This window comes from Diuraphis noxia, unplaced genomic scaffold (assembly GCF_037042655.1).
Source record: "Diuraphis noxia isolate RWA-SAM2 unplaced genomic scaffold, SU_Dnox_SAM2 contig0001, whole genome shotgun sequence".
NCBI lineage: Eukaryota > Metazoa > Arthropoda > Insecta > Hemiptera > Aphididae > Diuraphis > Diuraphis noxia.
The window spans coordinates 35,598,233-35,613,743 of record NW_028301711.1 but is presented as its reverse complement, the minus strand read 5'-3'; the positions used below and the strand labels follow the sequence as shown (position 1 = coordinate 35,613,743).

At 26.8% G+C, this 15,511-nt stretch overlaps 1 protein-coding gene across 1 annotated transcript; it reads right to left on the bottom strand.

Moving 5' to 3' along the window:
* Positions 1-9,505: 9,505 nt before the first annotated feature.
* On the bottom strand, positions 9,506-12,327 carry LOC107165154 (mannose-P-dolichol utilization defect 1 protein homolog). Its single transcript, XM_015513254.2, has 5 exons — positions 11,859-12,327; positions 10,920-10,985; positions 10,542-10,674; positions 10,251-10,455; positions 9,506-10,181 (listed from the first exon to the last, which is right to left on the bottom strand). Exons 1-5 carry the CDS (start codon positions 11,953-11,955, stop codon positions 9,930-9,932), a joined length of 753 nt encoding a protein of 250 aa, XP_015368740.1. The 5' UTR covers positions 11,956-12,327; the 3' UTR covers positions 9,506-9,929.
* Between the last annotated feature and the right edge of the window lie 3,184 nt (positions 12,328-15,511).

The following is a 15,511-nucleotide window of genomic DNA, read 5'->3' as shown; positions in this document are numbered from 1 at the left end:
ATCATTGCATTCAAATTTAATCCCATCCATTACAGTAACCTACTGTACAGCAGAGCGACATCCACGTTACCCGCTTTTTTTCTCATTATAAGTTAACACCAAAGACGACACCTATAAGATATTCCGCATCGTACAAATGACGATATTTTATAAGCTCTATCGGCTGCAGGAAAAGCCGTTTCACATGTTCATCATGTAATACATTTATAATTTCAACAGTAGTTATTGAGACGTCATACACTCATACTAATGTTAAATGTACACGTATTACATATAAATAGGTATTTATATAGAACATAATATCATAATTTAATATAGCCGTTTTGTTTAATGATTATCGATTGATATATACTATAACATTAATTATAATTGAAATAATGTCAGTGAACAAAATATATGTTATAAATGCATAAAACAAAATAAAATAGATTCCTTTCAATTTAAAAAAAAATTAAGAAGTATTAATATGATATTTTTTTTGTTTTATTCAATCTATTGCAAAAAAGAACAACTAAGGAAATAGATAGTAATAAAAAAAAAACAACAAAACAAATTAATATGATATGAATAAAAATTAACATACTATTTCCTATGATGAAATATGTTCTAAATAGAACGTTATACTTACCTAGTCATTCAGTCCTTAATCACTAAACCTATAGTTCATGTTATATATTATTTCATTCTACTCGAATTCACTTCCTCTCATCTATGCAGCCGGACGTTACCAATATATTATTTTACCAAGTTCTGTCTTGTGTGTAATGTGTATAGAACACACCCGTTTCGGTCGAATAGAGTATAGCGTAGATAATTCATAGAAATTTATAAATAATATATACCTACATAATATAAATAATTATTTCTTGTATGTAAAGTCTACATCGGTGCAATCAATGATTGATTTAGATAAAAGCCTATTAAATAACTTTATATGTTATGAGAAAAGACAATTGACTTTTGAAAGTTTACAAATTCTTTTAAACATAATATGTGATATAAGTATTTGTGAATTTTTATAAACTAGCTTCTGAAAACGTGGTGCTAGTTGATTAGTGCGTGTATGGGAATATGGCTATAAATATATATATAGTATAGAGGAAAATTCATAGTCCCCCCTCTACATTTATATGCGGAAAGTATAAATTACTGCATACTGCATAGGTAGACGCTATACATTAGTAGGTATAGATAGTTAATATAAATTTCAGGGAAATGGGGAATAATATAAATTCTACTCAGGGACTATTGTGTAAGGTACTGAAATACATTGTATACACGCTATACAGTATATCTGTATATTATTCATATAGTATATTGTGTTTAAAATAAACGCGTGAATCCATTTGATAAAACAATTTGAATTTTCGAGCAACCATGCAACATGTATAATATACCATACAATACTGCAGCATAGATGGTTGGCGGTATGGTGAGGGGGAGAAGGGTGTGTGGAAAATGGTTTTTTTTTATTCAATTTAATTTTTTTAATTGTATTTTAGACGGGTCTTAATGTTTGCCTTTGATCGATTTGTTTTTTCTAATAAACCACACGCATATTTCAAAACTATTAATGCTTTTATTATTTTTTTACATTAGGCTGTAACAATATTTATTTCAACGATATCGTACGGGAATTGTAAATGTTATAATTGAATTTCCATGTTGTCCGACGCGAAACGAATACGTGCGTATATCTATATTTATTTAAGATATGGAAATGTCAAACTAACTTGCAACCAGTGATTATTTTCACGAGCCGATTACAATAATATAATAAATTTGATTTGAAGAATATTGAATCAAATCGAATTGATTTAAAAATAAATATAGTAGGTCTCAAAAGTTAGAAAAATTTAAGCAGTCCAGTAATAACTAAAAAATAATTGTTATTTACTCGTTGATAAATAGTTTAATTTAATAAAATCTATAGTTCAATTACAATTTTTACTATACTCATGGTTCGTTGTGAATATATCTCGCATCGACATTTAAAAATATTAAAATGTCTTAGTAAAAATTTAATATTATTTTGTGCTTGTATTTAAATATACATATCGAAGATATTATTGTATATGATAAATAGCGGTTTGTGAGGAAATATTCCATTATTTTCATTATTTGAAGCCAATGACGAATTGAACAACACACAGACGAATTCGTCGAATTCAAATTGTTTGAAATTTATTTGAATGATAAACTATTGTAGAATATTAATATTAAAATATATAATAATATTTTATAATTGCCGATTCAATACGTAAAATTCCTTATAAAAAACGTAAATTTTTTCAACGAATTTTGACTTTAAAACTACTCGGATAAATAATACAGTCCATAACTCCGACGGTTACTAGCTGTCATTCAAATTAATGTCGTCAAACCAAAATAATATGTTATAATATTATCTAATTCCATATAATACTAACTCTAAAGTTTAAAATCTAAATTTAAATGTTGAACGCATGTACTTTATATTGAACTTTGATATTATTTCATTAATTTGTTCATTTTAAAACCAATTTTACCAATAATGTAAATATAATATATAGGAATACATATTTTTTTATATTTATATTTTGCATTTAATTATTTATTCATATTGCAATCTATAACATATTATAATAATTATACCCATTTCATAATAGTTTAAATAAATAATAATTATGGTTATGTCAGTTTTATTGTTTTTTTTTATACTCTGGTGCGTTTTTTATCATATAAATCGCCTATCTTTTCGATCAAGTATAGATATTAGATACATAGCCAGATTTTTTTCCATAGAGGACGCTACACACATAGTCTCCGTCTTACAAGCGCGTAAGTTATAGCATATTTACGTTTAGCAGATCACGTTTAGGTTCGTTTGCTTAACAATTAGAGTAAATTGACCTATTATGAAACTTGATAGTAAGAACATTATCTGTGTTTGTATATGGGTTTTTTTTACGATAGTTCAATTTTGTAACAAGTTATGCGTATATAAAAAGCGTTAGTTAAAAATGCTTATATTTAATTTAAAAACTAAGTAATTGTAAAAAATCCTCATACGAACACAGATAATGTTCTTACCACCAAGTTTCATAATAGGTCAATTTACTATAATAATTTTTAAGCTAACAAAGCTAAACGTGATCGGCTGAGCGTAAAATATGCTATGTTATGCACAGTGGCATGCCCAGGAAATTTCAATGGGGGGGGGGGGGGAGGAGGATATAATGTTATAAATTTTTTAGTAAAAGTACAATTAAATTAATCATGGTTATTGATTATCCAAACACAAAAATTGCTAAACATATGTACATTCATGCATATTGAGTATCATTCTACAATTAAAATTAATTAAAATAGCCACACACTATACACTATTGTTCTATTGTTTGAATAAAATGACAACATTAAACTAAAAACATTTATAACCTTTATTAAAATAATGAGTATACAAAAGAAAAATAATTCATAAAAACAACTTAGTTATTCGTTATTCCAAACGAAAATTTAACCGCCTAGATTTTTGTACTCATCTCATCAATGACTTCATCAGTATTTATTTTAATGTCTCGATGAATGTTCATCAGAGCTAAGCCGTTTAATCTTGCTTGTCCAATAGAATTCCTTATATAAGTCTTTAAACGCTTTAATGTGCTTTAATATTTCAATACCAACTTACCTTCTGATCAGCTTTTGGTTTCTTTGACAAAAATGACATAATCGATCCATCACGTTTTGCCATTATAAATAAAAGAACTTACAATTGTTAAATGTCAAATACTTAAACAATAAATAAAAATGTTTGTAAGTATGTTGTATGTAGGTATAGTGTATACTATCACTGCAATTGGTATTATCACAAAGTAAAAATAATAGAGTATTAGCTATTAATAGAATATCACAATTATATTATGATCTACTGAGAAATAAGAACTGGCCATTGAAGTAGCTGATAATTTATATCTGATTAGTGATTGGTAACCACTGATTTACCCATAGACCTTATACTTCCAGTCTACGTGATAAGCATGACCCATCATATTATCTTCTATATTTTTTGGCCTCTCCCTGCTTTTTGTACTCCCTTCTGCCTTCTTCTTAATACCTACACAAAATATATCACAGTATATTATTTTAAATAAACAGTGTGTGATGCTACTTTTTATATTTGTAAGATGGAGACAACCTATGCTGGTGTAGTAGGTATCCTTTTAAATAGTGTTTTCCATTTTCAGTCTATAATTGGGCTTGTAATCGAATTATCTCAACCAATATTCTTATTGACCGACTGCAGGTTGGTTAATTTCATTGTCGCGTCGGTTAGTCTGCATAATTCAATGAACCTTTTCATCGTCTTTTTGTACCTAGGTATTTACTTTTTTTCATTTGCGGTTGTATCACTTTACTGAAGGATTAGTTTAAAAATTCATCTTCCGGTGCAGTGTCATTCTTGTAAGTTTTAGAAAACGTCACCCACAAGGCCACAAAAACGAAAAATGTACATACGAGTAGATATGTATTTAATATTTAATAAAATACCTTGAGCTGGTAATCAGCATTTCCCGTATCGTTTGTATGTTGTATCTAAACCTGTTATAGTGTTATCTTTCATATCTTGCTTATTTAACTGTTTCTTATTTCTTTAGTATAAACTCGCGATACCGTATACACCAATGTGTGTGTCAGCATTGTTTCGGCTTGCTATACGCGTTGACATAACCACATGTAGTGGAGCAAACGTAAACCTAGAAAACACTGAACATGTTACTATGTTAATATTGTTTTGTACGATGACAATATATTATACTATAGCTATATTACCTGCAGATGTCAACCGGAAAAAAATGAACAAATACGATATTATACTGCGCTCGGTATATTTATTACTGTTTTAGTTTAAGTATATGTATGGGGAAATGAAAATATTTTATAAATTTCTAACTTTCTAACTAAAATAATTTTCAAATTTAGGCGTCGGTTGCGACGCACGCAGTCGCCGGTTCGAATCTCGATCACGGGCGGCATCGCTCTTTGGGCATTTCGCGGTGTCTAGTGAGAGAGACCGCCGCCCCCCAACCGGGCATGGCAGAAACCTACGGGTGCCCATACAAAATTCTGCCAAAAACCCACGTGTTAAAACCTACAGTACCTTCCACTACAGTTTCCCAGGCTAATGACCTCAGTTGTCGAATGCCTAACCCAAAAAAAAAAATTTCAAATTTATATATTTTGAATTTTTGAAGACATTTTAGATTCTGAACGAAGTGATAAATGTATTGATTTCACAATGATGTGTGAGTGTTTTTTTTTTTTTTGTGTCCGTGTACAGCATAACTAGTCGAAATAATGCTTCAATTTCAAATTTTGGGGGTGGTTTCCGATGTAAAAGTGAATATCCTTGATGCATACAGGTCAAAAGTAAACATTTTCCAACAGTTTTCAAAAAAATCGAGAAAAACAAAAAAAAATGACAGAAAAACGGGAATTTTTACGCAAAATCAGTTATCGACCAAATCGATTTTTTTTATATGGTTGTAATTCAAAAACTAATCAATATAAATACTTGAAATTTTCACCAAATGTTTATGTTAGTTATATCCTATATACAGTTTAATTTTCAAAATATTTTAACTTTTTTGAGATATTTATAGACGTCTGAAATTTTCAATTTTTCGGAAAATTTTTTTTTGAAATGTCGATAAAAATTTTTTGGCCCTATCAAAATACTTGAAAATGGAATACAAAGTTTATCATAAGTTATCCTTATAGTGATTAAAAAATTGTAAGAATACATAGGAACAATTTTTTTTTATAAGCGTTTGAAGTTCAAATATTGACAAAAATTCGTCAAAACCATGAAACTAAGGAGTTACAGTTATACACCAAGACATATTGTATACAACTGATCAGTGTTGAATCCAGGTATACTTCAGGGGGAGCCTTCGCACCCACTGACAAATACAACTTTCTGACAATACTAATTTAAATATAAATAATTAATAGGTTTCTAATTTATTTTGTAATTTTTTCAATATTTATAATTTATTATACAATTTATAATATGTAACGACCTTAGATTAACCTTAGATTGATTTAAAAGTTTAAAATTTAATAATTTGTTTTATAACTTTTTAAATATTTATAATTTCTGAATTGCAATAAATAATAATAATAGGTAATACGATTTTTAATGTGTGACAACCTTAGATTGATTTAAAAATTTAAAAAAAATAATTTGTTTCGTAGTTTTATAAAAATTTGAAATGTCTAAATTATAAATTGTAATAAGAATAACTACTTATTAATAGATATAATTCATAATACTAAAATGACGTATCACCATTCACCAATGAAAAAAAAATTAGCCCCCCCCCCAGAAAAATTGTCTGGATTCAACACTGCAACTGATTATAGAAATTATATTATGATATTTTCAAGAAATGCCATAGGTACCTATTTAAAAATTTGAAAACAAAAAAAGTTTTTGAAGCAATTGAATTCATAGCAGGTTTGGTGGCTCTAAAAATAAATCCTCAATTCTTGAAATTGAGCATACCTATACAGCGTTCAATAAATCAAAAAATGCATCAGGTCAGAAATAAGTAATGCTGTTATGGATTAAACACCTATCATATTATGGTGCGTTATTCTATTAAAAAAATGTATTTTAGAGTGAAATGGAGATTTAATACAAGTATATATGTGTTTTAAATACTTGTAAGTTGTAAAATTAAAACCATTATAACACAAAAAAACTAAAAGAATATTTTTAAAAATAGATTTTGTTCCACCTACAGGTAATCACTGTTCATATTATTATGTAACTCAATGAAACATTATATTATGTTTTTGAAAACAATTGGTGTCGATTTAAATGATATAACAGATCAGCATATCTTTTAAAGGGAAGTGTGAAAAAAATAATTATTTTGTAACTCTAACCTTACAAAATTATTAAAAACATTAACTAAAAGGGTTCAAATAAACATATATTGTAATCAATGATTAAATAATGTTTGAACACACCAAAAATTACATGCTCATATCAATTAGTATAAAGAGTTTATTAAAGTTATACATTTACAGTACTTACAAAGCTGGGAAAGTTAATAATTTATTTCAACTATAGTTTATGTTAAGTTATTTTATTACAAAAACTAAGTTAAAATATAAGTCATTTTATGAAATTTTCCAAATTTCTAACTTGTTAATTAGGAATTAGTTTATTTTTATAGATTAAAATATATATCTAAAATAGTTTGTTTAAAATATTTTAAGTAGGTATTACATAAATTAATTACTTCATTACTTGGCATTTCAGTATCTAACTTAAATTATTAGTGACGATAAAAAAATTATATTGAATAACTGATTATTTGATTAAATGTTTCAACTTTCAAGTAGTTAGGTAATAACATTCAAAATAACAAATAATAATAATTAATAGGTAATATTAATAATAACTGACAACCCCCATTTTTTGGAAATGAATTGAAATATCAGTCATTAGAACATAGAATGTATAACAATATAAGAAACAAATTAATACTAAAATATAATATTCTGTATATGTATATATGCTGGCCATTATAATTTAAAATAGGCATTGAGGTTAACATTTATTATAAGAAATATGTATAAGTGATAAACGAAAATAGTTGATAAATAATAATATGACAAGAAAAATGCCTCTATAATAAAATACCCAATATTAATTTTTAATAAATTATAATCCATAGTTAAAGATAATAATAGTAGGCACTCAGCAGTCTTAAGTAATATTTGAATTTTTAAAATTAAAAATAAAACTACAAGAGAACAAGTGAACCTACAGTTAGGATGAATTAAAACTAACTAATTAAGTTCCAAAATTATTTAAAAAGTAAATTTTTAAAGGAACTTAAACATTTTAACTAGTTAGTGTCCACTGTCCAGCTTTGATTACCAACAATAATTGCAAAATTAATAAGTCTAATCAAGAGAGATAATAGTATAGTGTTAATAATAATATATGTATAACAATGGGAGATAAGGTTTTTGTTATTATAAAACATCAGAACATGAAATGCTTATATGACTGAGGCAACTGATTAGTATATTGTCTATAAAATCATTATCTATAAAGTGAAAATTATACTTTTTAATATTTAGTATAATATTTTAACTATATTTACATGATAAAATTATTTATTAGTTGTTATACATTATAATAACTAATAGTGTCCAAAAATATGAGAAATATTATTATTACTATTCTATATTTTACAAATTGAATCCTTAGAGAATGGTAACTGTTTATAGGTATAATTTAAAATTTTAAGATACTCGACAAAATTAGAAAATTAATACAAAGTTAAATTAACACTGAAGTAGGATCAACAATTTTCAAATTAACCAACATTTTATTATACATTTGGTCAAAATATAAATAAATATACAAAACCATAAAAAAATAACTAATGATTTTTTAAACAAAGAATTTAATTATCTACTAGGAATCCAATTTTATGTAACAATATTATACTTTGAAACCAGGCATACCATAATACACTTTTCTTAGGTATTATATTATATAACACTATTAGAATAAACATTTATAATACACAGTATGCATGTTATTTCTGCACATTAATTAGTATTTCACAATACTGAAAATGATATGATGTATTAATTATGAATCTTGATACATTTATGAAGTCTTATAACACACTCCAGTCTTAACCATTAATAATGTCCGTTCATGACTCAAAAAATTATAACTTTGAAAGAATCCAATGCTAATACATGAAACACATAAATAATTAAAAAAGAAGTATTCTATAATTTATATAATTTATACATGAACAATGTACATTTTTAAAAAAAAATTGATTATAAATACACATTACAATAACTCAAATTACAAACTTGGTTTAAAATAATTATTATTGTTTTTGTATTATTGTAAACAATACCTATTGTATTGAATAATAATAATGATTAATTTATATTTTATAAACATTAAAATTATTTTTAAAACTATAATTTACATAAATGACACTACATATAAATCAAAATCGAAGAATATCCTATGTTTACCAGTCTTTAGGTAATAATATAATATTGAAATTGTTTTGATTAGGTTTTTCATTAATAACTTTATCAAATGCCTTACCTAATTATTAATTCAATAACTATCTAGTACTGATAAATTATTTGTTAAAAGTTTGGAATTTCAATGTATTTATTTTTAAAAATATTTAATATATTTCATGATTTCTTTTATTTTTGTAATAGAAAATCTATTACAGTGTTAATTACGTTGAATAATATTATTTAAATTCCATGGAATTAAAAATGTTTAACACTAAAATGATATTATTATCATGTTTTATTTTTTAATGGATTTTTTTGAGAACACTTTTAAAAATGGTATTTTATTTAATTATTATAATAGAGGTTTAAATATTAAATAAAATTAATTGTCCACATAAAACATACAGCATAAAGAAACCCTACTCCTCATTTTAGAGAATTACATTATCAACCATTTTGTACACTATGGATTAAAATGAAATACACTCATGGAAATATCTAATTTTCAATCAGTTATCTGAATTTTATCAAATATAATTTGAGATCTGGTTACAAGTAACAAATTAAAATTTTACAAATACTTCCACACTATGTTCAAATAATGATAAATAATTAATAATTTCCAATCCAAAATTAAATATTATCAGAGTATACTGAAACATTAACGAAATGTTATAAATTAAACTTTATATCTAAATATTTTTTAGAAAGAATTTATGTATAAACATACCACTTGAGTAATTGATTAGAAGATTTACTTTAAAGATAAATCAATAACTTGGTTATTATATTTCTACTATAACACTATTTTAATTGTAAAAACATGTGATTGTTAGATATACATGGCATGCTGTTTATGTTATTTATGCTCTTTTATTCTTTTTTGTTTTTTTTTTAGTCTTAACAGGTGACCCTGATTTATAGCAATAAAACTGAGTAACAATTATAAAGTTAGCAATAGATGCAAGAGCAAAACTCCAAATTAAAAGGTTATCTCCAGTTTCTTGTACGGATGTGAACACTCGTACAGATGATCCTAAAAATAAAAGAATGGATGTAGCCATTGACAATTGTCCTGTACTTTTATTTTTGAAATTCACATAGCCTTGAGTCATCTATAGAGGAAAAAAATATTACATTTTAATAACAATAATTATTTTTGAGTTTTTATTTTGTATATTTACCTTGCCATAAAACATTAAAGGTATACTGATAAACTGTGCGTTCCAGAGGAAAGAATTGGGAACAATATCAGATACAAGAAGGAACAATAATGAGCAATAAATAAATGCAAAAGCACTAGCTGCCCTCTTAGATATGTTGTAGTAGAAAACTAATATTACAATTAGTAATGTTTGGAATAGTATGAATAATGAATCGCCCCATGAGCTATAAAATAAATAAATTATCAACACACAACACATAAATAAACACAATAAACAAATTTGAATTGTCAAAATAATAAATGTATTCACCTGAATGGAAATTGACTAGTATAGCTATATACAACATTTGATGTGACAGCAAAGAGATCCATGCAAACATTTACCAAACTAATTCCAACAGCACTTTTGCTTTGCCATACTTTGATCACTTGTGGAAGTTTAACTGAAAATCAAATAATATTTATTAATTTTTTAATGCTAAACCTTAATGACATTAAAATTATATTTTTGCATAGTATAGTTATGTAGTTATGTAAATTTTTTTTTACCTGTAGTATATAATATATATGAAATATTTTATTTTTATACTTTACACATAACCTTATAGACAATATTAAGTTATACTAATTCATAACAAACAGTTATATAATAATACATAAATTAGAGTTAATGAATAATGATTATCACCTAAAAGAGATCCACCAACTATTCCGAATCCAAGACATTTACTGAGAGCAGATCTTATACAAGTACCTGAAAAAAAAAGATAATATTAATGTTTAGTTTAGAATTGAAATAATAGTATTTTATAATAATTATTCTATAAAAAGTTATTTTAAACTCTTACAAATACACATTATCTTAAACTAAAATATAGTTATTAATATAAATGCAAATATAAGTAAGAGAGATTACAATAATTATTCTGTAGATTACATTTGAATAGTATTCATTTTATGTAGTTGTAAAGTGTTTAGTTGTCCCATGATCATAATTCAACAATGAAACAAATCTAATATAATTTTTAAAAAGTTTATAATTTGAATTCTCAAACAAATATAATTATAGCTATTAGACAATCATAACTGACTCAAGTTCGCCTAGATATTCATTCTAAAATGATAAAATAATTTAATAGCCATGATTATAGCTTACGAGTAAGATAAAAAATATAAATATTAACTATCTACCTATGTAGTAGGCACCTATAGTAAATAATAATAATAATCTAGGTACATAATAATTTTCCATCAAAAACATATGTGACTAGTTATTTTAATTTAAGATTATAAAAGAAATTATAAAATAATCAGTAAACAATCTTTGTATGTAATGATGATTAGTAAATACATACAAATATCCAACAAGATGGGTATAAATAAGCATAAATATTAAATGTATAATCACTGTATATTGTATAATGTCATGATGACTATACAAATAAACACCTTAACCATGGCGTGAGAAACTGATTATGCTCACACAGTTATCGGATAAATATATTGATCAGTAATAAACTAATAATATAGTAAAAAAAATAATTTTATTTAGAGTGTTTGCAAACATAAAAAAATATCACAATCGAGACACTAGCTGTATGGTTGATAATAATTGTAACACACTTACCGTTGAAGAAATCCAAATCGTAGAAAAACACTTGGTAGCATTTGGGCGTGAGGACGAGCAGGGCGATCCGGTGAAACAGCTCAGCGAACGGATTCATGTCGAGAGAGCTGTGGAGCTGCACTCTGCCGTTTCGGCAAGACAGGGGACTATATCCAACGAAGGAACGTTTTGATTGATCAGAGCTGAGGGAGCGTGAGAAAAATGGACGTTAGTCGTCGATGTAGGACGCTTTGCCTTTTTGCCTGCTTGACGGAGAACACCGGTTAACATGGGCCGGCGACCGACGCGGTAACAGTTCACAGCTCACGGCTTTTGAGCGGTATGTGGAGGGGGGGCGTACTTAGGAGCGAAAAATAAAAAAAGGGTAAAGACGACAACAGGAGCAGCGCGCGCCGCTTAATGAATAATGCAAGATAAGTTTAGATGACGCGAGCAAGCGACCGGCAACATCGGCAATCAACACCACCGCCTCCCGTAGCGCGCTATCACATTCACGCTCCGCCTTATCGACATTCGACGACGAGAACGATACAAATCGAGCGACCGATGCGCGACGGGTGGTTAATGTTTCCCCTTACCACCGCCGCCGAACCACAACCGTGGACCCACGTCGTCGTACCACGGGCCACGACACACAGTCTGTACATAGGCGAGAATACGACATACCTACTACCGCGACAATAAGACCGATTGGGGTGTGACCGAGTGTCCCACATATTAACAAGGCCTACAAAATATCCGGTCTGTCTCATGCGTCGCCGGGCGGCCAAGCGCCGTACACAAAATACGCGGTCCGGACGCGGATGGCGGATTGTTGTTATCGATTATATTTTACTATGCAGTATTGCACTATTTGCACTGTGAAATAAAAATACCATTATTCTAGAATTTTATTTCACACCATGGCCTAGCTATACTCCATGGTACTATGATAGTCAGGGTTTGAATGCATTCATTTTTCAATTCATGAGTACATTCAATTTTTACATTATGAATTATGATTGTGAATGCATTTATTTCTCAAACAAATATGAATGGAAATTGAATGTAATTATGCATTCTTTTTCTAATCACATGGAAAATATATTAATATTATATTTTTAATACCAAAAAATAGTTTTTACTAGAGTCTATCTACTATCTACATAATCTGCGGCAAGATTAAAATATTATCGTCTCAGTTTCAACCACAATAACAAATAATAATTATTTTTAATATTTTATTTATTTATATATATATACAATATTATATAATATTGTCAATGCAGTTAATGTTTAAAATGTGCGTTATTTCAATTTGCTATACCTACCTCGTTTATTGATATGGTTCATGCAATACATAAAATGCCTCGTTAAACACAAAAAATAAATTAATATATTATTTTTTATTCAAATAAAATAAAACATTTTTTCACATGAATGTGGTTAAGAATGCATTCTTTTAAGAAAAGAATGCAAGTATGAATGTATTCTTTTTGAAAAATTGAATGTTGAGTGCTAATACATTCAATTTTAAACTCTATGAATGTGAATGTCAAACCCTGATGATAGTCTATATTAAAACATTTGTTATTATTTGACATTTGATACTCATATTAATTTCTGAGCTGAGCAAATAATGTGGTATCACTGGTATCTATTGATTGGTTGCATGTATTTCAGATTCTGGGCGTAGCAATAGACGTATTGATTTTACAGCGATGTGTGTGTGTTGTCGAAATACTGCTTTGATTTTCAACTTTAGTGGCTTAAGTAGCTTTTCCGGTTGGAAAATAAATCTAGTTCGTGCATTGAAGAGGTCAAAATTTAAAATTCCTAGTAGTTTTCAAACGGGGAGAAAAAAAAATTAAGGTGAAATAGGAATTTTTACGCAAAATCGGTTTTTAAGAAAATCGATTGGTAACGATGTTGATATAACTAGTAAAAAATTACCGAAGATAACATAAAATGTTCACCGATTGTTTATATTAGCATTTTCTATACTTGTTAAAAATTTATTAAATATTTCAAATATTTTAAAGTTATTTATAGACATTTTCTATTTTCTATTTTTTTTTTCTATGAATGTTAATAAAATGTTTTTCATTTGGTAAAAAAGCTTCGAAAATTAATACAAATTTCCTAATATATTGCTACCTATAATGGTAGTTAAAAAATACTAAAAATGCAGTCACAATTTTTTTAATAAGCATTGAAATTTCGAATTTTGACAAAATACCTAAAAAACACGAAAATGTGCAAATTGTTTTGAGTTTAAATTCATGTATTTTCTTGAATCTAAGATTTGAAAATTTATCAATACAAGATTCTTCATAACATTGTGTTTGTCTACTCTTTTCAAATAAAAAATGTCTAATGGAAAGTCAAATCAAATTTTTATGAACATATGAATTTTAAATTTGTTCAACATTGGATATTCACTCAATTTTCCTTGTGCTAATATTCTTATTTTGTCGTTATTCAAAAAGGAAATACTTCAGAAACTTGATACTTAAACCATATATTTATTTTGTCAATTTCTCATACGAGATAAAATTTTCAAAATATTTAAATTATTAATAGAGATATAAAATTGTATTCATTGGGTCAAATAACTTAAAAATTTAATTCAAGGTTCCCCATAAATTGATAAAACAGCAGTGGGAAAATATTAATAATACATAGACATATTTTTTTTTATAACCGCTTAAAGTTCAAATTTTAAACACATTTATTAATTGAAAACTTAAAACAAGGTTTAACGTAAGTAGTTATTAAAAGAAAGAAAGAATTAGTTAATCCTGCAACAACAAAAAAAAATCTAAAAACTATACAAATACAGTTTTTTTAATAGTTATTTTAAGTTCAAATTTGGATGAATTTACATTATAAATAATCAAGAATAATAATTTTAGTTATATTATTGTAATTTAAAAATATTATTCGTGGGTACATGACATTTCTAGAGTATACTTTATATTATAATTTTAGTAGTTAATGAATTATATTAATACTTTATAATAAATTGTACACACCAACACACCTATTATGAATGACTGAGTGAGTCAGGTACCTACATAATGAATTTGATTCCATTAATCGGGAAATTTATTTTATAGGTAGGTATACCTACATTTTTTTCAATTATAATAATCAGTAGCGTAATTACAAACTTATTTGAGGAGGGGGTGTCATAATAGTGAAATGATTTTATAAATTAGTATAAAATACTCTTTATTAACTAACTCGTATTATTAAGTTTTTATTAACTTATTGAAATCATATTAAACTATTACAGAATTATATGATTTTTTTTCGTTAAACTTTATTTTTTTAATAAACAAACTAAAATGATTAAATTACGGATATATTTAAAATTTGAAGTTTTCAAATATTTGTGGTGGTGGGGTGGTGGGGTGGACACCCCTCAACGCCACCACAATAAATACGTCACTGATAACAATATTAGTAATTAATGTAGTATGAAATATCCTAAGCTGACAAACCGTCTCCGCTCAGAATCGTGTTTCTTATCCAATGATATGTTATCATTGAATTCAAATGTCAAATACATTAACCCATTTGTAACTTACTTTACAGCTGCAGCTAGGCATCCACTCGCCCGCTTTTTTAAATATATATTTACTGTTATGAATTTCTGACAAGTGATGACA

Coding starts and splice junctions, on each gene's coding strand:
- LOC107165154 (XM_015513254.2), bottom strand. CDS start 11,955: ATGAATCCGTTCGCTGAGCTGTTTCACCGGATCGCCCTGCTCGTCCTC. Junction 10,986..11,858: donor CGATTTGGATTTCTTCAACG/GTAAGTGTGTTA, acceptor TTTTTTTTTCAG/GTACTTGTATAAGATCTGCT. Junction 10,182..10,250: donor CTTTAATGTTTTATGGCAAG/GTAAATATACAA, acceptor TTTCCTCTATAG/ATGACTCAAGGCTATGTGAA.